Source organism: Phyllopteryx taeniolatus, chromosome 1, assembly GCF_024500385.1.
Source record: "Phyllopteryx taeniolatus isolate TA_2022b chromosome 1, UOR_Ptae_1.2, whole genome shotgun sequence".
Classification (NCBI taxonomy): domain Eukaryota; kingdom Metazoa; phylum Chordata; class Actinopteri; order Syngnathiformes; family Syngnathidae; genus Phyllopteryx; species Phyllopteryx taeniolatus.
The window spans coordinates 34,529,955-34,555,545 of NC_084502.1; the positions used below are offsets into that span (position 1 = coordinate 34,529,955).

The following is a 25,591-nucleotide window of genomic DNA, read 5'->3' on the forward strand; positions in this document are numbered from 1 at the left end:
ATGAACAAATGGGGCTCCCACAATTGCACTTTTTTCCTCCAAATTCTCTTCTACAGTTTGCTCAATAGTCCAGATTTTTATTAGCTTGTGCATAAAATCCAGCAAAGTTTTATCCACATCTTATTCTGTTGGCAGTGAATCGGATCTTGTGTGGTTGTCATTCTCCTTGAAACCAGTCACTACTTCTGCTCGAAGCACAGCTGTGCAGTTTAGAAATATAACTATTACTATAAAAATAAATTTTTGAAATTGCTGTAGTGGGACGTGGAGGGGGGTGGGGGAAAGCTTGTAATTACCTTTTTTTGTTTGCACTGAATACTGGAATGGGAGTTGAATGTCTGCTGGATGCATAAACCTGCAAGTTTAAAAAAAAAAAAATGCATACCATTACTAGAGAATACTTTTCATCGATGTTTTGCAAGGGTTAAAAAAAAAAACCAAAAACTACTTCGTCGCAATCCTAAAAGACGCCTGACTCGCGGGTGTTGAATTCCTGCAAGATGGATGAAATGGAAAATTCAAATCAGTACTGGCAACAGATGTTACATTGTAATGTGAAGTAGTGAGACTGAATTGTTTTTATGTAACAAGGATTGAAGGAGCACGTTTGCTTGCTAAATGTAGCTAACGCGAGCTGCAAACGAGTTACCTTCGTCTTCGTCGGAGGAGGCTCGGGATGGCGTTCACTCATCTCGATTCCGGATCCCATTTACTCAAATCCTGGTAGAGAGACTATCAGTCAGCAAGCGGCCGAGAGCATCTCGCCATATGTATGGGCTGGCATTTTGTGCGCGATCGGCTCGGCGCGTCATCCTTTATTCCCCGCATGATCTAAGGCGTTGGTCGCAGGAATATTTTTCTTGCCTATGTGCAATCAATTTCTAGTACAGAAAGTTTATTTTTTTTATTTTAAATTTTTTTTTTTCCATTTTTGTCTTCTCTCTTTTCCGCAATTATGTTTGTCTTCTCATTGTCTCTTGGACTCTGACGGCCCACCCCCTCCTCCTTCTTCTTCCTCTGAGGGCGGGATGTTCAGCTGAAGGCATTGTTGCCCTCTACAGGGTGCCAATCCTCATTGCAGTTATCCAGAGGTTTGAATTCTTACTTAAACATGTCTACCATATCTAGACGGTATTTTGTAAGGGCTGCCAGAAGATACACCAAGTACTCTCCTGCCTGCCTCTCTGATCACCTTGGCTGCAGTGGTCCAGTCTTCTGGAAGCTCCTCCTGTCCACAGAGAGCCTGTCTCACCTCTTCCCGAAAAACTGCACAACACTCGTCCTGTCTCAGCGTCCACCACATGGTTCTCTGCTCAGCTTTGTCTTCCTTATCTTCCTCCCCACCATCAGAGTCATCTTACACACCACCATCCTATGCTGTCTAGCCACACTCTCCCCTACCACAACCTTACAGTCGGTAACCTTCTTCAGATTACATCGTTTGTACAAAATGTAATCCACCTGCGTGCTTCTGCCCTCGCTCTTGTAGGTCACCCTATGTTCGTCCCTCTTCTGGGGGAAAAAAGTGTTCTCTACAGCCATTTCCATTCTTTTTGTAAAGTCTACCACCATCTGTCCCTCCAAGTTCCTTTACTGGATGCCGTACTTACCCATCACTTCTTCATCACCCCTATTTCCTTCACCAACATGTCCATTACAATCTGCATCAATCACGACTCTCTCTGTTTGGGATGCTCAGAACTACTTCGTCTAGCTCCTTCCAGAATTTCTTTCACCTCTAGGTCACATCCTACCTGTGGGGCATAGGCGCTAATCACATTATACATAACACCCTAAAGTTCAAGTTTCAGCCTCATCACTTGATCTGATACTCTTTTCACCTCCAAGACATTCTTAGCAAACTCTTCTTTTAAATTAACCCCGACTCCATTTCTCTTCCCAGTTACACCATGGTAAAATAATTTAAGCCCTGCCCCTAAACTTCTAGCCTTACTGCCTTTCCACCTGGTCTCTGGACACACAATATATCAACCTTTCTCCTAATCATCATGTCAACCAACTCCCGAGATTTCCCTGTCATAGTCCCAACATTCAAAGTCCCCACATTGAGTTCTAGGCTCTGTGTTGTCCTCTTCTCTTTCTGCCAAAGAACCCGCTTTCCACCTCTTCTTCGTCAGCATTATACTAATATAATTGTATATTATCTTTGAGACGGATAATCAAAACATTACTAAATGTAAATACATAAAAAGTGCTCTCCACACATTACAAAAACTCGAATTGAATAAACTTTTCTTTCCCCCAAAAGCCTGTCTGTGTCAACACGAAGTCATGTAATAACGAGTGAAGGGTAATCTGCCTCAGCATTTTTTGTCCAAGCATGCAGTTCATACTAGACAGCCCATGAATTTACAGGAACTCGAGGCCTTTTGCCAAGAAGAATGGCCAACTTTACTATCAGAGAAATTTAAAGAGCCTCATCCACAACTATCACAAAAGAGTCCAAGCTGTCATTGATGTTAAAGGGGGAAATACACGGTATTAAAAACTGGGGTATGTAAACTTTTGATCACGCTCATTTGTGTACTTTGTTGTCATTATGATTTAAAAAGAGTAAACAGTTGTTTGATAATAAATGGCTCCACCCAAGCACTAACCATGAGTGAAAGAGAGGTTTTTGCGTTATCATTCATATTCTCTGAAAAGTGGCCAATAAATCATAAATTCTGCCAGGGTATGTCGTAACCTTATGAGCACAACTGTATATCCTTCTAATGGTGCTGGAGTTTGCTCCGCCAGAGAAATGTGCAGTGTTTTGGTTAGGAGAACAGACAACACAACATAAAAAGAGACAGCTGCAGAAAGTCATGACTGGACAGGAAGGCGAAAAGAGAAGAAATCGCTGACCTTGACTGAGTGTCCTGTAAAAATGAAGATTAAAAAAAAAAACTCAATGTCATAATGCAACGCAGTTTGCAGCATATAACATTCCTCTTAAGGATTAAATATCTCTGCAGGTATGTGCCAAAAACTTTGAATATCAAGGGAAAGCCAATTTATTTCAATTTGTTTCAAAAAGTGAAACTTTGATGCTATATTAGTTCACCACACACAAAGTGAAATATTTCAAGCCTGTTTTGTTACAATTTTGATTATGGCAGAAAGACAAAAATAAACAATCTATTATTTCACAAAATTAGAATATCATGATAACATTGTAGGCTCCCTGTGTCTCAAGCTAGTCAGCAAATTAACGCAAAACACCTGCAAAGGATTTCCTCAGACTGCTGGCTAGACGGTTGTGCAGAAAACCATAATTGACACCCACCATAAGGGGGGGGGGAAGGTCTCAAAAAGTAATTACAAAAGAAGCTGGATGCTCACAGAGCGCTGTATCAAAGTATACTAACAAGAGTGTTAAGAGGAAAGGGAAAAGGACAGGGATGACCGCAGCCTTGAGAGGATTGTCAAGCAACGGCGATTCAGAAATCTGGGGGCGCTTCATAAGGCTGGTGTCGGTGCATCAAAAACCACAACATACAGATATAGAATTCCAAGTGTCAAGCCACTCCTGAGCCAAAAACAACGTCAGATGTATCTGTGCTGGGCTAAGGAGAAAAAGTACTGGTCTGTTGCCCAGTGGTCCCAAGTCCTCTTTTCAGATTGAAGTAAATTTTGCATTTCATTTGGAAATCAAGGTCCCAGAGTCTGGAGGAAAACTGGAGAAGCAAAAAATGTCAAGCTGCTTAAGGTTCAGTGTGAAGTTTCCAGTCAGTAATGGTTTGGGGAGCCATGTCATTTGGTGGTGTGGGTCCATTGTCTTTTGTCAAGTCCACAGCCAACGCAGCTGTCTACCAGGAAATTTTAGACCACTTCATGTTTCCCGCTGCTGACGATCTTTTTGGAGACAATGATTTTATTTTCCAGCAGTATTTGGCACCTGCCCACAAAGCCAAAACTACCAATACCTGGTTTAATAGCCATGGAATAACAGTACTTGATTGGCCAGCAAACTCCTGACTTGAACCCCACTGAAAATTTATGGGGTATTGTCAAGAAGAAGATGAGGGAACAGAAACCCCGAAATGCAGACGATCTGAAGGCCAATATCAAAGCAACTTGGGCAACAATAACACCTGAACTGTGCCAAAGGCTGATGATCACGTCCATGCCACGCTGCCTTGATGCTGTAATTAATGAAAAAAGAGGCCCAACAAAGTTCAGAGGGTATATTACTTTAATACACTTTTCAGGAGGCCAACATTTCTGTTTAAGATCCTTTTTTTGTTGGTCACACGAAATATATAAATTTTGTGAAATACTGGATGTTTATTTTTTTGTCTTTCTGCCAGAATTATCAAAATTGAAACAAATAAAGGCTTGAAATATTTCACTTTGTGTGTGGTGAACTAATATACAAGTTGCACTTTTTGAAACAAATGAACTTTCCCTTGGTATTAATTTTTTTTGGCACATGTAACTGGCACTGTAATGCTGAAGTTGTAATTTTACACAATTTATAGTAAGTAATGGGTAATGCTGCAAGAATAAAACTCCAATAAAGCCATACCATTAGTAAAATTTGTAGGATTACAGTAGAATTTTGTATATACATGCATTTAGTGCTGGGAAAAACACGGACATTTATTACAGACAGACTCACTTGTTGGGCCACTAATAAACTTTGCCAAAAACGACAGAACATCGAAGTGATTTTTAAGACACTGAGATATGTAATGTACATAACATGATTCATGAGTAAGATGAGCGGTAGTTAGCTTTTTTTTACCTAAAATGGTAATCGCTAGCACGCGAATGCTAATCACGTTTAGCGTTTTGCTGTCTCAAATTCTGTACAACATTTTTATACCATACACACAGCACCAACGTATGCAGTTTAATGATCGAAGTCCAGCCTTCATAAATGAGAATAAAATGCATGTTAGTAGTAAAAAATAATAAAAATTTATAGTGGGGGTGCAGGGGGATTATTTGATTGTTCGACCAATAATCAATAGGAGAATTCTTAAAGGATTCGATAGAGACAGCCCTTCATGCATTTATCGTAAATGTTAACGTAGTGATTTTGTCTGTGGAATATGGATTATTGGTGAAATACCCAATGTGCGTCATAAGTATTGAGTGTTTAAGGTAATTCATCCCTGTTTGTGATGGAAAGCTGGTCAACTTTTTTTTTTTTTTTTTTTTTTTGTGGTGCTCCTCGCAGCTCAGGATGTTCTGGAGAGCCTGAAGGACCGCTGGTTTCAAGCTGACAACCCTCCGGCCGACCAGCTCCTCAATGAGCAGGAGTTCCTGGCCTTCCTGCACCCGGAGCACAGCAGAGGCATGCTCAAATATATGGTCAAGGAGATAATGCGCGACTTGGGTGCGGTCCCACTTCTCCTACACTCTGCAGTCCTCATGCCATCTCTTTGTCATTTACTGCCCTCTATCACATCATGATATCTCCAATACTAATTGCAATTGTTCATTAGTGTATAATTATGTATCACAGTTGTTAACTGTTACAATAGGTATTGAATAGTCATACAAAGTGTGTCAACTAGCAGTTACATATAGAAACAGGAGCTGCAAATGCCGGATTTCCTCAGATTTTGTCCGTCCTTCTAGTAGATGCCGTGCCACATCATCCACGTTTCCCATCAGGGGAAAAACGTGTCTTCAGTGCAGTTCTCAGTTTTGAAACACCATTGCTCACACACGACTATAAATAGCCTACTACCGTTGCTAACCAAAACAGCAGCACCAAAGTATGTAAATTGTCCAACAGGATTAAAGTGTGGCGACTCAACGTCTCTATTAAAGATAATCCACGGTTATATGCAGATTGCATCTTGAACAATGATCCGCATTCCAGTAAGCTTTGACATGGCTGACGATCACTCCACAGTGTTGTGTGCATCCATGTTTATGTTCCAGGGCGCTACGTGATGTCTCTTGGTTCTCCAGTGTTTTTATTAGGATAAATTGTGATATTGCAGTAACGTGGTTTATTAATATTCCCAGAATGCATTTTCGGTGAGGGCGGGAAAAAACAAACAACACAATTTTGAGGTGCATTGTTTACATTGGACAGAGGTGATAATCTGTGACATAAACATGACACACGAGTTTGAACATGAATGTATCCATTGCACTTTGTCCACTGAAAGCCTTCCGGTTTGAAATTGAAATGCAAACCGGATGTTTTGTGATTGTGCCGCAGACCAGGACGGCGACCAGAAGCTGACCTTGTCTGAGTTCATCTCACTGCCTGTGGGTACTGTGGAGAACCAGGAGGGCCAGGATATGGATGACGATTGGGTTCGTGAGCGGAGGAAAGAGTTTGAGGACGCCATCGACTCTGACCACAACGGCATCGTCACCTTGGAAGAACTGGAGGTGCCCCCACTCCTGCTTGTTCTCTTGCTATTTGTAGAATAATATTCCTGTCAAACGCTACACGTTAGTAGCATAGTACAGTTTGACCAATCAGTAATCAATATTTCTCCTGGTGCTCCAAAAAACTCATTGGGAACAAGTAACCATAATTGCATTACAATTTTGAGCTATTACCCCTACCCAATAGTCTATCATCTCTAATTGGTTTGGATGATTCTTTCAGCCAGGGATTTACTCGGCCCAAAATTCAGCCTGGGAATTTAGATGGGAGAGGCCCCCGGTGCGCAAAACCGAAGACAGAATTTTTTTTTGTTCCTCCTGCCTTGCAGCGAAGCTCCAAATACTAACCAATGAGCGGTGAGCGTGATTTTAGGTCTCATCCTTTTTTACTGTATACACTCTATGCATGATACAATTGCCTACCTAGTAGTACGGCAGCCTAACACACGACATCTCTACTGGTCTGGTTATTGCTGCTTCCTTTTTCATTCTCTTCCTTCTCCCGCAATAAGACCACCACATCTTGCTCCTCCTCCTCGTTCTCCAGGACAAGCACCACCTCCTCACTGCCACCATGGGGTCACCCAGTCCTTCAATAACCCCTCGGCTAGTGACCTTCACCCCTGATGCCGCTGCTAATAATAATAATAATAATGATCATAACAAGAGTTATGTTCTTAATGCACAAAGACAATCCATGTAAGAAAATACCATAAATCACGCGCACGCACGCACACACACACACACACCGAGTTGGAAGGTTTAACGTTTTCTTATATCAAGAGTAATCACGATCATTTGTCCACGTATCAGATAATAGGTATGTATCCCTTAATTGCTTAAAGTGTAAATCACAAAGTCAGGTCACAGAGACTTGATCATTTTCTGTTGGTGAGCAACAGCAAGAATCAATGATGCTTGCAATACACAAGGACTATAAAGTATTTAACAATTTTGTATACCAAGTCATTTGCATAACAATTGCATGGTCTGCTAGTTCTAATATTTTGCCGTTTTCCCACTGTGCCCACCTGTAGTCGTGCTGCTGGATCCTTCCTCCACTAAAAAAATCTGTCAGCTTTCCACATTTTGGGTCACATCTGGTGTAGGGTAGGGGGGCGAATACGAGCGTTTCTCTGCTGCGTAACAACAATTGTTGGCCGCACGGCACAACTGCAAGTCACGGATCATAAACCCATGCTGCAATCTACAGGCTATAATCTATACCGGCACTCCGGTCGGCGCCTGGGACACGCGGCTTGGCGTGCATTGCGCACGCGACCGATGCGCTCATGCACGGCTTTGTTGACATAAGGCTACCCAATTAAGTCGTCTTGTATTTGTTGAATAGTAATTACGTTCTGGTCAAAGATGGCTGTGTGTATTGTAAATTATGTATCATCCTATTTATAAAACAAAAACAACCAAAACAAACAAAAAAAAAAGCCGCTTGGCCGGGTTGCCCTAGAATGGACTGGCTGTTTGGGAGTTGTCAGGAAATTCCCAATTGCCACCCCGCCCCTCCTTTCAGCTACTTCTTTGCAAGGTTAGCAGGATCGACAGGAATTGTGAATCGAGTTCGGTTCAAGTTGCAGACCTGCCTGCCTTGGCAAAGTATATAGTTGTGCTCATAAACTACATATCGTGGCATAATTATTAAGCTGTGTACCACTCTTTTAAGAAAACGTGTTCAAGAAAAACAGATTTAAATTTTATCACGATTCAAATAAACTAATAAAGATATTTTGGAACAGCACACTCAGCCACTTTTTTGCTAAGAAGCCTGTATTTCAGCTGAATGTGTTTGCGGGTGTTTGCTTGCATCCCGAACAATCTTCCTGGCAGTTGTGGCTGAAATCAGTTATGATTCATTTTGTTTTGTAATCTGGCGTTTATGTTAGTGTTGTAATGACAAGTTGTTACTCTAAAAAGTGTTATTTCAGTGAAATATATGGCATGCTGAAGAACAATTAGTTTTTCAACAGCATTTAAAATAAAATATTTTCATTACAATTGCGAGATGTAATGGCATTATCGAGTATTGGTATTCAGTATCGGTAAGTATAAAAATGTAAGTACTTGTACTATATCTGAAAAAAGTGCTATTAGTGCATTTCGTCATGTCAGGTAGTGACAGCCCTACATGCATTTATCGTAAATGTTAACGTAGTGATTTTGTCTGTGGAATATAGATTCTTGGTGAAATACCCAATGTGCGTCATAAGTATTGAGTGTTTAAGGTAATTCATCCCCGTTTGTGATGGAAAGCTGGTCAACTTTTTATATATATATATATATATATATATATATATATTTACCGAACACTGCCTTATTCAAGTTGGTATTACAGCTTATACTTCTATCATATACTGTTTCACACAGCACTCAAAAAATGTTCAATTGCTAATTTATTACGTAAAATGGAATGAAGATGGCGGTGGGTGCCAGCCGTCCTCATCAAAGTCCACGGTCAGGCTGAGCCCACCGACCAAACAAAAAGCCTTTTGTATGTTGGAAACGACATACATTTATTTGTGGCGGGATGCCACAATTAAATTTTAGCCGTCACAAATACATTTTGGCTTCGGTGTGCTCCTTTTGTGTTTCTGCTTATGATCCATACCACCAATTTTCTTTCTGATCAAATACTGAAAATACAGTCCCTTAAATGAAGTATCAAAAGTATATTTAATTTTGAGAATCGATCGTCTGGTATCAGCGTAATGGCATCTCGTCACAGCACAATCGGTGCTGGTTTTGTTGGTATTTGTGCGTATTTTCCCTTGGAAACGCCTCTCCAAGTTGGGAAAAGCCTACATGCAGTTGTCAGAACCATTTTAGGTTAGGATTACACCTTAAAAAGACTTACGGAAGCGAACCAAAGCGGGAAGGCGAGTCCCACCCCCGCCCCCACATGTAACTCAACTATGATTCCTTCTTTATCTACAATTATACATATTTAAAGTTATGTAAATGATCTTTGTGAAACAAATGATATACATGCAACTGTGCACCATTAATATAAGACAGCGTCACCTCAGCGACCCACTTCACCTCATACTGCCACGGGACTCATCCTGTAAACCCACAAGTTCTTCATTAAACTAATTTTGAAAAGGTTTCAACAAAAGTATTTAGTTGTAATTTTAAGTACAGTACTGCATGTTTTGAAATCAACTACATTGTTACCAAAACTCTAGTTCTGCTTGTTTGTTAACAAATAAATGTTTTATATTCATATCATTGTTTTTTTCCCCCCCTTAAACCAAACCCCCCATGTATGCTGAAATTATGTTAGTTATGCTGCTGTTACATTAATTTAAGTACAGCGTTTATGAAAAGTAAAAAAAATATATATATATATTAATAATACATAGACTACATGTAAACACATGCATGCCTTTTGTTATGCTTTGCTTTTATCTGAAAAAGCCGGTTTCCATTGTCTTAATATGATCTAAAATAAATTACCTGTTTAGACAGCCAGTGCTTGTTGCATCGTATTCACAGTGAAATGTTTTTTGCAGCTATAACTCGAATCACTGTCAATCTTTTCTTATACACAAAGCTACAGTATGCCAATTACGGTAGACTACACACATCATGCATGAATGGAAAGGTTAGTGTCGAGCCCCGTGAGTGTTTGATTTTATATTTTATATTATTTCTTTGTATTTATTTATTTTGTTATTTAAGCATTTGTAGTTTTTTTCATTGAAATATTTTCATTTATGATCATATAATTGGTAAGTGTTCGTTCAACTTTAACCCCCGGCCAGCCGCCAGATACCCACCACCACGAATAGATTCCGGTCCTGTGTGAAACACTGAACGCCTCCAGTATGTGACATCATCGTCCCAAGGTCTAAAGCCCTAAGTGATGCAATAAATAAAGCAAGCGACCGACTCATGCAAATTTGACCTCCTAGGCTGACGAGTGTCCTGCAATCAAGCAGACAGGGTACAATGTTTGACTTTAACAAAACAAGCCTACTCAACTGTATCTAACATGACTATGTTCACTTATTGTCTAAAAAAAAAAAAACATCCAGACTTTTAAAATAGTTTTCCTGTTTGACAGGAGTACATGGACCCGATGAACGAGCACAACGCTCTGAATGAAGCCAAACAGATGATCGCGGTGGCTGACGAGAACCAGAACCACAGTCTGGAGCTGGAAGAGATTCTCAAGTATAGCGAATACTTCACTGGCAGCAAGCTGATGGACTACGCCAGGAATGTCCACGAGGAGTTCTGAAGGGCTCACTGTGTCGATTTATGCGTAGTCTATTTTTAGTGTCGACCCGAGTTGCCGAGTCTCATTCTGGCTTGGACTACGTGCAGGTAAAGCGGCTGTCCTCTTGAATGTGTCCCACTATGTTCAAAATTGATTAGTGTGCTTAAGCCTGTTTGCAATATGTGTATATGAGATGTATCCCTGAATGAGACTGAAAGATCAGCTTCTAAGTGTGTACAGTGTAAATATTTGATTCGCATGCAGCAGCTCTCCCTTGCTCATTAAATTGGGCTTCCTTTAATAGTAAATAAATATACAAGTATCGTAACAAATTAATATATGATGATAAAAGCTCAGGTTTCAAACAACAAACTAGGATTTATTTAGGTCCGCTAATATAATTTACTAGCCCAAATATATATTCATATGAGCAGCACTGTTTGTTAAAGTTATTGCTTTTGATGTCACATGCTTAATGAGGTCATTTTGTAATTTTAGCAAATTTTCAAGTGCATGATGTGTAAAAACAGCCCAGAAATCTGAGGTTTATACCCTGGAGTGTTGGAATGCTGCACAGTGGATGTAAGGGGAACAATGACAACTATTGCAGATGCACTGTGAAATAAATATTTACTATCAAATTATTTTTGTGGTGTAAAATGTCTATTGACTCACGTGTATCCTTGCGAGTGTCATTAAAAAGAATCACTCGTTATCAACCAATTCATTTCTGCAGGGTGCTAATAGACAATCGTAGGGTGCAACACTGCAAAATAGGATTTCTAAAAGTAAAAAAAAAAAGATACAAATTTCTTTACCCAAAAAAAATAATATCTTGATAGGCAAGTTTTGCATTAATCGCAAATTAAGGATTTTCTTATATTAAGAGAATTATTAGCAACAAGCAAGAATAATGCTTTGCACAATAGTTTGCATGAAATCCCATGAGCTCCATCCATCCATTTTCTCAACCGCTTGGGTGTGCTGGTGCCTATCTCAGCAGACTTTGGGCAAGAGGCAGGGTACACTGGACAATTTAGAGTCTTCAATGAATCTACTTTTGGGGGATGTGGGAGAAAACCCACGGAGGCACAGTGAGAAGATGCGAACGCCATTTTTTTCCATTTAAATGGCCTATTTTTAAGCCAAAATGGGCCATTTACGTGAATCGTATGGATCCGATGAGTTTTTCCGGGGGGGCGTCATCGGCTGTTTCGTACTCATTGTGAACGCTGGCAGCTAGATCCATTCCACACATCCACACACACGTATTTTCTGAATATTACTCCGCGGCGGACTAATAACTCGCCTGTGCGCTCTGGACCCGCTTTGGATAAGTCACAGACGACACCAGAAAAAAAAAAACTTCCGCGGCTTCTGTTGTTAAGAAATACTTTTACTTCGTTACAATGATCTCAATGTCGCTCGCTACTTTTATGAATTAGTGCTTTTTTATCAACTATTTCATGCGCGAGACTACAACTTTGACTTCTGCATTGGGCGCTGTTTGCTCCAATCCAATTTAAGCACTAGTAACGTTTAAGTCTAGTTCACCAATCAAGCGACAAAAAGTCACATGACCTCACACAACGTCTTCCATTGGGCTTCCTGGGCATAGGTATTAACACCAGATAAACCAGCCTGGCTGATCGTCGTGCCTACGTGGCCACCATCTTGGGAAGGTCGTCGTTACCATTGAAGGCAACGGCGCGCTACTCGTGTTTACCTTTAGATGAACAAAAACAACAGCTTTCATGTATCGCAGTATTTGTCTGGCACTGTCTGCCCAAACGTGGATATTTCACCTCACTTATAACTTCAGAAAACACCTTGCAGTAAATTGCAGATGTAGTTTTGGCTGTGCACACACGCGCACACACACACACAGTAATATCAGAATTGGCACATTCAGATTTTATTTTGTTATTTTTATTTTATTGATGTTCATGCTGTGGCTAAAAAAAATCAGAAGGTATTATTTCACTGTGTACTTTTTACTCAAATAATTATTTGGAGGACTACTTTTTACTTTCACTTGAGTCACATTATTGTCAAGTAACAGTGCTCTTGAGTACAATATTTGGCTACTCTAACCACCTCTGGAGCGGACATCCTCTATTGCTACTTACGTTTAAGCAACATTTTTGCTCATCAACAGTGGTCTTGTATTTTCGTGTTGAGGTGCTGCGGGTCGTGGGCCTGGTGGTGGTCCCAGCGGAACCACGAAGCACACGTAACATAGGCGACAAGAGCTGATCCACTAGTACGTCTTGGATTAATTAGGAAACGCGCCTACAATTATCTAATTAGTTTACGGATGTTAATGTTAAATGTATTAAGGGATGTAGCGATGTTAGGAATTATGTCACAACACAGAATGAACAAAACTCTAATTCAGGACTTGGACTTACATGCGGGGTGAGCTAGATGTGCATAGGTCTGTAAGTCTAAAGTAAGATATAAGTATATCAAATATCTTCTAGGTAATATTTAGCAACAGCCATACAATTGTATGTTTTCTAACTGCTAACAAAAATAAAAAAAATTACTCACGCTTCAATGATGTGCGATTTGGGTGTCAAGAAGACCTGCTGAAAGACTTCATGCTTCATACTTTTTACCATTTGTAACTGCTATACAAGTGAATAAATAAGTTAAAGCACTATGGTAAAACAGTAGCTTAGACTGCCGTGGTATGCTTTGGATCAGGATTTGTCTTTATAAACTTAGAAAATGACACGTTTTATACTTCCCATTAACTTTGATGTCACTTGGCAGACAATGGCAGTGATAGGATTTCTCTTTATGTCTGGGAGGTCAGTCTCTTCAGAAACACAACTTACTTTGCAGCATCATTCTTCATTATTACTGAGGTCAACGGAATCACATTGTACTGAGCAGGCAGGACAGACAGCACCATCTTATGCTTTCATAAATTCTATTCCTGCTTCCATGGCTATAATCACACTTTTACCACTTTGTCATCAGTGTCATCCCTTCTGTTTTAGGATCATAAAACAGCAAAAAAGACAAACTGGAATTTAAAATGATTCCGAAGCCAAACTCTTGAGATATTTGTAATGTTAACACATGATGATGATGATGTTTTGACCTTATGGTATAATTTTCAGAGGCATACTATTCTAGAAGAGCCGTCGACTCCCATCATTGCATTTATAGTACTGGAATGTAAATTGAAATCCGGTTTTGACTGCATAATGAGATTTATTTCATCATGATCACAGGAGTTAGCAGATGTTTTTTGTAGCTAGGAAACAATTCAGATGGTCAGAGAGCACCAATGTCCTCTATTTGAATTGGAATGAAAGAAGTTGGTTGATGTGTCATCAAGTTGTGATGTGATAATGTTAAAGGCAATGTTACGTATATGCCGACTTACTAACAGACCATTATTTAAGGTTTTAGGGGTTTTAAAAATTTTCCAACTCAACTTTTCAAATCAGTATTATAGAATTTACAATTGATAATTGTAAAAATATGACTATATGGCATTTTGTAACCACATGCATTTAGCAACAAATGTTTACTTCATCTTTTCAAGATTTCAAAATCTGTGTATTTATTAGTAATGTAATTAGGCACACACCGAATCACTAACATCAATTATTCAACGTTTTTTTTTTTCACCACGACTTTCAAAAACAATATTTTCCATCTACTTATAAAGATGGGTTTGATCCATCTCCATCCATCCATTTTCCGAGCCGCTTCTCCTCACTAGGGTCACGGGCGTGCTGGAGCCTAATCATCGGGCAGGAGGCGGGGTACACCCTGAACTGGTTGCCAGCCAATCGCAGGGCACATACAAACAAACAACCATTCGCACTCACAGCATCTCATCACAGAAAAACTAACGAGAAGCAAAAATAAAATAAAAAAAGCAAACATACCTCTTTGTATGTCTCAGAGAGGGGGCATTATTATGAGACCCTGCTGTGCACATTTAAGTCACAAAATGCAGTGGTCTCTTACAGTATGTTTCTTAAATGCAACCAAGTTCTTCTTTAAATCTTAATTTTTAAATACAAGGCTTTTTTGATTTTTTTTGCAAGAATTTCGTTGAAATTTTGGGGCGGCACGGTGGGGGACTGGTTAGACCGTCAGCCTCACAGTTCTGAGGACCCGGGTTCAATCCCCGGCCCCGCCTGTGTGGACTTTGCATGTTCTCCCCGTGCCTGGGTGGGTTTTCTCCGGGCACTCCGGTTTCCTCCCACATCCCAAAAACATGCATGAATTGGAGACTCTAAAAATTGCCCGTAGGCATGACTGTGAGTGCGAATGGTTGTTTGTTCCTATGTGCCCTGCGATTGGCTGGCAACCAGTTCAGGGTGTACCCCGCCTCCTGCCCGATGATAGCTGGGATAGGCTCCAGCACACCCGCGACCCAAGTGAGGAGAAGCGGCTCAGAAAATGGATGGATGGATGGATAGTTGAAATTTTATTTCAATACAGTATTTGTGATTTTTGCATGTGTTTTTTAAAGAGTTTGACATTGTGTTTTGAGCTGTCAAATGTACCGTTTCTAAAAGAAAATACTAATTAAAGAGCGAATGCTTGTTATGTTTTTTAAAAATATATTTTTATGGTCTTGGTCTTGTCATGGTCTCATGCTTGTCTCTGTCTGGTCTCGCTTTCTGTAATTTTCCACACTGCAAACACTGGTTCTATGGACTACAAGTCATAGCTACATCATAATTGTATTGGTAAATGTTTTATCTCTACTGCATCATGGAGTCCGATCCAGGTGTCAGCAAAATTGTTATCAGTCCCTTCAAAAATCACTTCAAGAACAATCGCATTTTCAAGAAAATTGCAAATGGAGGGTATATTCCCACCAAGAATTTGACAGCTGCTCTAATAGGAGAAACAAAATCAAAGCAAAACAAATTACAAAGCATTAAAGGTGGCATGTTTTGGAATAGTTCTGCTTTGAATTTTAATTTAATGTACAATGTGCAATGGGATGTGTGCTTATTCTCAGTGCAGTAAACTGGTGGATCGCAAGAGCTGTGTGGACCTTTCTCATACCTCTGCATCTGCAAAAGTCTTTTATTTATCTTGCAAGATGAAACAGTGATCGTTCAACTGGGTCCATCCTTCAGGACAGAGTATATCTGCAAAACAATGTTATTTTTGGTCAAAGCAATTTTTTATATATAGCGCATTCATACACAAGGTAACTCAATGTGCTTTACATGATTAAAAGCATTTCAAAACAAAGAAAAAACAGCTTGTAAACATTTTTAAAAATTAGAAAAATGAAACTACAATGAAAACAGCGTACAGTGCAAGAAAGATCATTTAAAAGTGGAAAGGCTCTAAAAAGCATGAGACAAAGGAAGAGTTTTTAACCTGGACTTAAGAAAATTTACACTTGGGGCTGACATCACTTCTGTTGGCAACTTATTCCATTTGTGTGCAGCATAACAGCTGCTTCACCATGTTTGCTTTGGAATCTGTTTTCCACTATTTGACCTGAGTCTGAAGATCTAAGACCCCTACTGGGTTTATATTCCATTAGCATTTATTTCATGTATTCAAGACCTAGATCACCTAGTGATCTATAGACCAGTAGCAGAACTTTAAAATCTGTTCTAAAGCTGACTGGGAGCCAGTGTAGAGAATTTAGAATGGGAGCAGTATGTTCAGACCTCCCGAGCTGGAGCATTCTGAATGAGCTGCAGCTGTTTAATGCTCTTTTGGGGGAGTCCAGTCAGAAGACCATGACAGTAGTCAAGTCTCCTTGAGATAAAAGCATGGATGAGCTTCTCCTGGTCTGTTTGGCACATGCAACCCTTGATTCTGGATATGTTGAAAGTCAGGTCAGAAACTATCAGTACACCAAGGTTTCGGACTTGGTCTTTGTTTTTTAAAGAGAGTGACTCCAGGTATTTACTGATAGCCATCCTCTTTTCTTTACTGCCAAAAACAATTATCTGCGTTTTTTTTTGTGGTTTAATTGAAGAAAGTTTTGGCTCATCCAGTTATTTATCTGTTTTAGACAGTGACACAACGCCTAATTTGAACTGTAGTCATCTGGAGACATTGCTAGATATAACTGTGTGTTAGTTGCAGAGCTGTGATAGTCAACATTAAGGTTCTGAAGAACTTGGTGCAAGGATAGCATATACAGGCTGGGCAAGAGGGGTCCAAGAACTGACACTTCTGCGACCCCCATAGGTCATTGCCATTCAATGAGATTGAACACGTCCAATGGATATAAATAACTATTTTCCTCCAGGTAGGACCTGAACAATTTAAGGATTGTTCCATTTAGTCCAACCCACGTTTCCAACCTGTACCTGCAGTATATTATGATCTACCTTATCAAAAGCTGCACTGAGACCCAACAAGACCAGAATTGACACTGTTCATGAGTTACTATTAAACCTTATATCATTTAGCACTTTGATGAGAGCCTGATTCACTACTGTGATGAGTTTGGAAACCTGATTGAAATTTGTCAAAAAGTCCGTTTAAGTTCAAGGGATTGCTGAGTTGATTAAAAATAACTTTCTCGACAATCTTGGCTATGAAGGGGAGATTTGACATGGGTCTATACTGAAGCTTTCTAACATGGAAGTGTCCAGCGTTCTATTTTTTAGAAGAGGCTTCATGGGAGCCACTTTAAGAGCTTGAGGAAGCTTGCCCGACTGAAGTGAGCAATTGATTATTTGCTGCAAATCAGCTAGCACAGACTTCGCAATAGCTTTGATAAAGTCAGATTCTATTGAGTCAAGACAGCTCGTTGATGGCTTCAGCTGCTGAACTTCTTCTTTTCCTTTCGGCTTGTCCTTTTAGGGGTCGCCACAGCGCGTCATCCTTTTCCATGTAAGCCTATCTCCTGCATCCTCCTATCGAACACCAACTGCCCTCATGTCTTCCCTCACGACATCCATCAACGTTCTCTTTGGTCTTCCTCTAGCTCTCTTGCCTGGCAGCTCCATCTTCATCATCTTTCTACCCATATACTCACTATTTCTCCTCTGGACGTGTCCAAACCATCGAAGTCTGCTCTCTCGAACTTTGTCTCCAAAACATCAAACCTTGGCTGTCCCTCTGATGAGCTCATTTCTAATTTTATCCAACCCGGTCACTCCGAGAGCGAACCTCAACATCTTCATTTCCGCCACCTCCAGCTCTGCTTCCTGTTGTCTCTCCAGTGCCACTGTCTCTAATCCGTACATCATGGCTGGCCTCACCACTGTTTTATAAACTTTGCCCTTCATCCTAGCAGAGACATTTCTGTCACATAACACACCTGACACCTTCCTCAACCCGTTCCAACCTGCTTGGACCCGTTTCTTCACTTCCTTACCACACTCACCATTGCTCTGGACTGTTGACTGTTGACGTATTTAAAGTCCTCCACCCTTGCTATCTATTCTCCCTGTAGCCTCACTCTTCCCCCACCACCCCTCTCATTCATTAACATATATTCTGTTTTACTTCGGCTAATCTTCATTCCTCTGCTTTCCGGTGCATGCCTCCATCTTTCAACCTGCTCCCTGCTTTCATTGCAGAACACAATGTCATCTGCAAACATCATGGTCCACGGGGATTCCAGTCTAACCTCATCTGTCAGCCTATCCATCACCATTGAAACAGGAAGGGGCTCAGGGCTGATCCCTGATGCAGTCCCACCTCCACCTTAAATTCGTCTGTCACACCTACAGCACACCTCACCGCTGTTCTGCTGCCCTCGTACATGTCCTGTATTATTCTAACATACTTCTCTGCCACTCCAGACTTCTGCATGCAGTACCACAGTTCCTCTCTGGGTACTCTGTCACAGGCTTTCTCTAGATCTACAAAGACACAATGTAGATCCTTATGACCTTCTCTGTACTTCGCCATCAACACACTCAAGGCAAATAATGCATCTGTGGTACTCTTTCTAGGCATGAAACCATACTGTTGCTCACAAATACTCACTTCTGTCCTTGTCATGTGTGTGTGTTCCGGGTTTTGTCTTCCCCCCTGTTTCACACACACCTGCTCCTGTGAGCATCTTCACCACCTGTGCCTCGTTCACCCTAATTACCTATTGTATTTAACCTCATGTCTCATTCCCTCTCGTTGGCAGTTCGTTGTACCTTGTCGTCGCGTTCCAGCATTCCTTGTTTCCACGTCCCAGACTCACAATAAGACTTGACCCTGTTCCGATTATCGACCTTGCCTCTTTGCCTCATGTTTTTGGATACTGTTGCCTTTCTTGGATTGCCTGCCTGTGTACCGACCTATGCCCGTCTATTAAACCTCTCTTTTTGGAAACTGTCCATTTGTTTTGGAGTTGTGCATTTTTGGGTCCTATCCTGTGTTCCGGTCATGACAGTCCTGAGTCTAGTCTCCACTACTCTTTCCCATAACTTCATTGTGTGGCTCATCAACTTTATTCCTCTATAGTTCCCACAGCTCTGCACATCACCCTTGTTCTTAAAAATGGGCACCAGTACACTTTTCCTCCATTCCTCAGGCATCTTCTCACGCGCTAGAATTCTATTGAACAAGCTGGTCAAAAACTCCACAGCCACCTCTATTAGATGCTTCCATACCTGCACAGGAATGTCATCAGGACCAACTGCCTTTGCATTTTTCATCCTCTTTAATGCCTTTCTAACTTCTCCCTTACTAATCATTGCCACTTCCTGGTCCACCACACTTTCCTCTTCTACTCTGCCTTCTCTCTCATTTTCCTCATTCATCAACTCCTCGAAGTATTCCTTCCATCTAGCTAGCACACTGCTGGCACCAGTCAACATATTCCATCTCTATATTTAATAACCCTAACCTGCTGCACATCCTTCCCATCTCTATCCCTCTATCTGGCCAGCCTGTATAGATCCTTTTCTCCTTCTTTAGTGTCCAACCTGCCATACATGTCATCATATACCACTTGTTTGGCCTTTGCCACCTCTACCTTTGCCCTGTGTCGCATCTCAATGTATTCCTTTCACCTCTCCTCGGTCCTCTCAGTGTCCCACTAACCTTTTTCCTTGTATGATTTCCTGTACTGTGAGGTTCCACCACCAAGTCTCCTTTTCTCCTTTCCTGCCAGAAGATTCACCAAGTACTCTCCTGCCTGCCTCTCTTATCACCTTGGCTGCAGTGGTCCAGTCTTCTGGAAGCTCCTCCCGTCCACCGAGAGCCTGTCTCACCTCTTTCTGAAAAGCTGCACAACACTCGTCCTGTCTCAGCTTCCACCACATGGTTCTCTGCTCTGCCTTTGTCTTCCTAATCTTCCTCCCCACCACCAGAGTCATCTTACACACCACCATCCTATGCTGTCTCCCCTACCACAACCTTACAGTCGGTAACCTCCTTCAGATTACATCGTCTGCACAAGATGTAATCCACCTGCGTGCTTCTACCTCCGCTCTTGTAGGTCACCCTATGTTCCTGCCTCTTCAGGAAAAAAGTGTTTACTACAGCCATTTGCATCCTTTTTGCAAAGTCTACCACCATCTGTCCCTCCAAGTTCCTTTACTGGATGCCGTACTTACCCATCACTTCTTCATCACCCCTATTTCCTTCACCAACATGTCCATTACAATCTGCACCAATCACGACTCTTTCTGTGTCTGGGATGCTCAGAACTACTTCGTCTAGCTCCTTCCAGAATTTCTCTTTCATCTCTAGGTCACATCCTACCTGTGGGGCATAGGCGCTAATCACATTATACATAACACCCTCAAGTTCAAGTTTCAGCCTCATCACTCGATCTGATACTCTTTTCACCTCCAAGACATTCTTAGCCAACTCTTCTTTTAAATTAACCCCGACTCCATTTCTCTTCCCATCTACACCATGGTAAAATAATTTAAACCCTGCCCTAAACTTCTAGCCTTACTGCCTTTCCACCTGGTCTCCTGGACACACAATATATCAACCTTTCTCCTAATCATCATGTCAACCAACTCCCGAGATTTTCCTGTCATAGTCCCAACATTCAAAGTCCCCACATTCAGTTCTAGGCTCTGTGTTGTCCTCTTCTCTTTCTGCCAAAGAACCCGCTTTCCTCCACTTCTTCTTCTTCGACTTCGACCCACAGTAGCTGAATTTCCACAGGCAGCCTGCAGGTTGACGGCGCTGGTGGCGGACATTGTTATCCCGGGCCACGACCGATCCGGTATGGAATTCTTTGGATGAATGCTCATATTTGTTTGGCAAAGTTTTAAGCCGTATGCCCTTCCTGACGCAACCCTCTGCATTTATCCGGGCTTGGGACCGGCCTACAGTTTGCACTGGCTTGTGCCCCCCATAGGGCTGCATTTTCAGCTGCTGAACCATTTTTATATTTTTTTAATTTTTTTGGTCAACTGTATCCAATTCTGACATGGTACTAGAGTTTTTCCTGTGTGGCTTCGAATGTAGCATCATTTGATCATTTTGCTGATTTGTGCTGATATTTAACTTGATGGATTGTATCTTTTCACTAAAATAACAAGCAAATTCATTTCAAATTCAGCATTTATCTGCTGTGAAGGTTTCTGGAGCGATCTGATTCAGGGGTTTGTGAGCTTGCCAACCACAGCAAACAGAGTTTGAGTATTATTGGGGTTCTTACTGAGGATTTCAGAAAACCGTTGCTGTCTAGTCTAACCAAAAACTACTTAAAATTACAAAGATTCTGTCTCTAGAGGTCATAATCAATTTGGAGTTTAATTTTTCTCCACTTACGTTCTGCTTTTCTACACTTTGATTTAGAGGTCTTTACCATCATTGTGCTCCTCCACGGTGTTCTAGGTCGCCTCAAGATTGTCTTAATAGGAGAGACAGAATTCACGACATTAGAGATTTTTCAAATTAATTCATCCAAAAGTTCAACTGTCTCCACATTCACAGTTTGTTACACAGCTCTGGTTTCCATAAACTTAGTGGTGACACTCATATATGTACCTTTTCTTAATAGACATAGGGGTCGTCTGAACTTTTGGGAGAATCTGTAATTCAAAGAACACACAAAAATGGTCAGAAATAGCCAACCCTTAATGTGAACTGATTTCAACATCCTTAGAGATGACCAGGTCTAAGATGTGACCTTAACTGTGGGTTGGACTGTTTATATGTTGAGAGGGGTCAAATGTGTCCAGTGTCAAAAGACAACATATTAAAACAAAACTAAATTGCTTTATAAATGGCTGTCTGTTCTCGTATGAGAGCGGCTCCAACTACCGGAGAGAAAGTCCTTGTGTGTTTTTGACAATAAAATAAAGATGATTCTGAGTCTGATTCTGAGTTTGAAACAAGACACAAAACAGGGTTACTTTTCGGTGGTTGTGATACAGTGGGTACGTAAAGTATTCAGACACTGGAGCCACTCCTTCGGTATTTTAGCTGTGTGTGAGGTTCTTAGCACGCTGGAGAAGGTTTTCGTGCAGGATATCCCTGTACTTGGCCGCATTTATCTTTTCTTCGATTGCAAACAGTCTCCCTGTCCCAGCAGTGGAAAAACACCTCCACAGCATGATGATGCCACCACCATGCTTCACTGTTGGGTCTGTATTGGACAGATGATGAGCAGTGTCTGGTTTTCTCCACACATGACACTTGGAATTAAGGCCAACAATTTCTATCTTGGTCTCATCAGACCAGAGAATCTTATTTCTCACCATCTTGGAGTCCTTCAGGTGTTTTTTTTTAGCAAACTCCATGCGGGCTTTCATGTGTCTTGCATTCAGAAGAGGCTTGCGTCAAGCCCCGACTGGTGGAGGGCTGCAGTGAGGGTTGACTTTCTAGAACCTTCGCCCATCTCCCGACTGCATGTTTGGAGCTCAGCCACAGTGATCGTTGGGTTCTCTCACCAAGGCTCTTCTCCCCCAATTGCTCAGTTTGGCCGGACGGCCAGTTCTAGGAAGGGTTCTGATCGTCCCAAACATCTTCCATTTCAGGACTATGGAGGTCACTGTGCTCTTAGGAGCCTTAAGTGCAGCAGATTTTTGTTTTTGTAACCTTGGCCAGATCTGCGCCTTGCGACAATTCTGTCTCTGAGCTCTTCAGGCAGTTCCTTTGACCTCATGATTCTCATTTGCGCTGACATGCACTGTGAGCTGTCAGGGGTGTGGTTTTCCTAATCAAGTCCAATCAGTATAATCAAACACAGCTGGACTCCAATGAAGGTGTAGAACCATCTTAAGGATGATCAGAAGAAATGGACGGCACCTGAGTTAAATATATGAGTGTCAGAGCAAAGGGTCTAAATACTTGGCTGTGTGATATTTCAGTTTTTCTTTTTTAATAAATCAGCAAAAATTTCAACAATTAAGTTTTTTTTCTGTCAATATGGGGTGCTGTGTGTACATTCATGACGAAAAAAATAACTTAAAATAATTTTAACAAAGGGCTGCAATATAACAAAGAGTGAAAAATTTAAGGGGGTCTGAAAAGGGTTACGTACCCACTGTAGCTGTGAAGAAGAGAAGCACATTGTGGTTTTGGATATTGTCCATAGAAAGTAGTGAACACACAATTAAGTCTAAGCCACCTGACCTACAAATACTGGTCCCAGTATTCATGATTGTTACTTACACTTCCAGGTCAACAGTCCACTGATCCCACAAAGGAGGAAGAAAAGGTGGCGAGCAAAAGCCATCTATGCAATAAAAGAAGAAGAGATGACATATCAGATTAAGTCAAATCATGACACAGAGGTTTGTGACAGAAATGGGGTTTGAAAAGCAGAATTTAATGTTGTTGGGAGATGTTACCTTTGCTGTGGTGGTGTTTGATGCTGGTGAATGCAAAGAGCCGTCCTTATATACGGATACGGCATGTCATACAGTATGTGTCAGTGTCACGTGACCAATAGGAGGAGTCCCTCTCTTCAACTAGCACATAAACATTCCTAAAATCAGTGTTTCTAAGTTAAAATGTGAATAGAATATCAAGGAAGACTGACTTTTTGCAGTACTTCCGAAAGATTTTTGTTATTTTTCTTTCCAAATGGAACCTAAGTGAAAGAAGGCATAGCATTGTGTATGTTCCCTTGAGCAAGGCACTGAAGACCCAAACTACTTGAGGGGTGTGGTGGGAGCTAGAAGTGGGAGGGTTTATGTTTGTAAAAAATTCCTCCTTAAACCAAGAAAATGGCTGTCGTAATAATTGATGAGGTGTTTCAGAGAGGTCAGAAATAGATACAAACTTGAAAGGTTTTTGTTTTCTTGTTTTTATAATAGTCATTGAGTCATAGTCATTGGATTTGTTTAACCTTTGTTCTCTACACTGCAGATTGATACTGACAACATCAAAACACGCGAAGAACAAATCTGTAATTATATTTTACAAGACAGATTATGCATTTTATTTTACATTGTGTAAATGTAAATTTTTAATGTAGCCAAATTCAGTTTTTATGACACATTCTTAGCATTGTCTCAAGAAGCTTGAGAAGATGGTTTTATTTATTGCCTTTTAAGTCACACACAAACTGCTTATTGTCACTGAGTTTCATGAGGCTGTCACCTGGAATGCATTTTAATTAAGTTGTCTCTTTTGATTGTTTGAGATGTGTTCAGTTGAGATGTGGTAGACTGTTGTATAGCTTAACTGACATATTAGTTAAACCTTATTAGAAGACAACAAAAATGTTAAATCATGGTCTTGTACTCTAGGATAAGGTATGCGGTATGATATGTTCAATGATTGGTTATAGTGTTATTATATTGTAGTAACTGTAACTGCTGAAACTGAATTAAAGTTTCTACCGTGACCGCGATTTGTGGACGTACAAGTTTCTCTTTATGAGGAGAGCTGAAATACAGTTGTGTTGGTCAAGCTCAGTCAAGCACTTTCTCTTTTCTTTTCCTGTCCGAGTGTGTAATCACTGTAATGAATGTCCCATTCTAAAGACATTTTTTGTTACATTTTGATGCCTATACACCCTAGCTAAAACATGTCCATTACGTAAAACTCTTTTCTATCACCATAAGAGTGTCGCCTTATTTCTTCGGTGATGTAAAAAGACAAACGATACTATGTTTAACAACTAGGGATTAACCCTTTAAATGGTGAGACAGTCAGGGTTTCCTTGTATTGGGAAAATTACTGTATATGGAAATAATAAACCCCTGGGTAAGCGAGATCTAACAGTGTGGACAAATGTATGGAGTCTTGTATTTGTGTTTTTTTTTTTGTCCATCTGATTGCAGTTAGCAAACTATTTTCTGATTCATGGAGGATCGTGAAGAGACAGGGGAGGTATGTGCAGTCAGGAAGGCAAAGGATCACCTGCTTGTAAAGAGTAAAAATAAAAAATAAAAAATAATTCACTGATGTGCGGTGAGGTTTATGGCTGGTGAGGCACTGATATTAGAGTCAGATTTACACATCTATGAGCCAAAAAGAGTAACACATTTGCTATTAAATTAGCAGCCATAAATAAAAAAAAAATGGTTTTCAAAAATTTACATCAGCGTTCTTTTCATCACACACACAATTGGCCACAGGGAACGTTATTTCCAGCAGTTGAGCGCGAGCATCATGGTACCCTTAACTTAGTATTTTGTTGCACAACCTTTTGAGGCAATCACTGCCATCAAACGATTTTTGTAACTTTCAATGAGACTTCTGCAGCTCTCAGCAGGTATTTTGGCCAACTCTGGAACAAACTGCTGCAGGTGTCTTAGCTTTGAGAGTGCTTTCTCCAGATGGCATGTTTCAGTTCCTTCCACAGATGTTCAATAGGATTCAGATCAGGGCTCATAGATTGGCACGTCACAATTGTCCAACGTTTAGCCATTCTTGGGTGTTTTTAGCTATGTGTTTTGGGTTATTTTCCTGTTGCAAGAGCCATGACCTGAGACCGAGCTTTCTGACACTGGGCAGCACATTTGTCTCCTTGATATATGTATACCTTGATAGTCCTCCAAGTTTCACAGTAGGGACAATGTTCTTATATGCATCCGTGAATATAGAGCTGGTTTGCCTTGCCAAAAAGTTCCATTATTGTCTCGTCTGTCCATAAGAGATTCT

The 25,591-nt window shown here is 40.8% G+C and overlaps 1 protein-coding gene and 1 long non-coding RNA gene across 5 annotated transcripts in view; one reads left to right on the plus strand and one right to left on the minus strand.

Moving 5' to 3' along the window:
• Positions 1-11,244, plus strand: part of sdf4 (stromal cell derived factor 4) — a 30,662-nt gene extending 19,418 nt beyond the window's left edge. For 2 of the 4 annotated variants that reach the window (XM_061791090.1, XM_061791082.1), the window contains 4 exons: positions 5,189-5,347; positions 6,188-6,363; positions 6,587-6,720; positions 6,911-9,278. In XM_061791090.1, the coding sequence (XP_061647074.1) occupies positions 5,189-5,347; positions 6,188-6,363; positions 6,587-6,720; positions 6,911-6,962 (521 nt within the window). In that variant the 3' untranslated portion in view covers positions 6,963-9,278. Of the gene's footprint in view, positions 1-5,188; positions 5,348-6,187; positions 6,364-6,586; positions 6,721-6,910; positions 9,279-10,444 lie in introns of those variants that run through there. The other 2 variants (XM_061791108.1, XM_061791100.1) reach the window with 2 other exon arrangements.
• LOC133486253 (uncharacterized) lies at positions 298-24,286 on the minus strand. The gene is made up of 7 exons (XR_009790972.1): positions 23,150-24,286; positions 21,521-21,564; positions 21,339-21,383; positions 15,650-15,735; positions 650-720; positions 449-493; positions 298-355 (listed from the first exon to the last, which is right to left on the minus strand). It is a non-coding gene; the product is annotated as an uncharacterized LOC133486253 (long non-coding RNA).
• Positions 24,287-25,591: the final 1,305 nt, after the last annotated feature.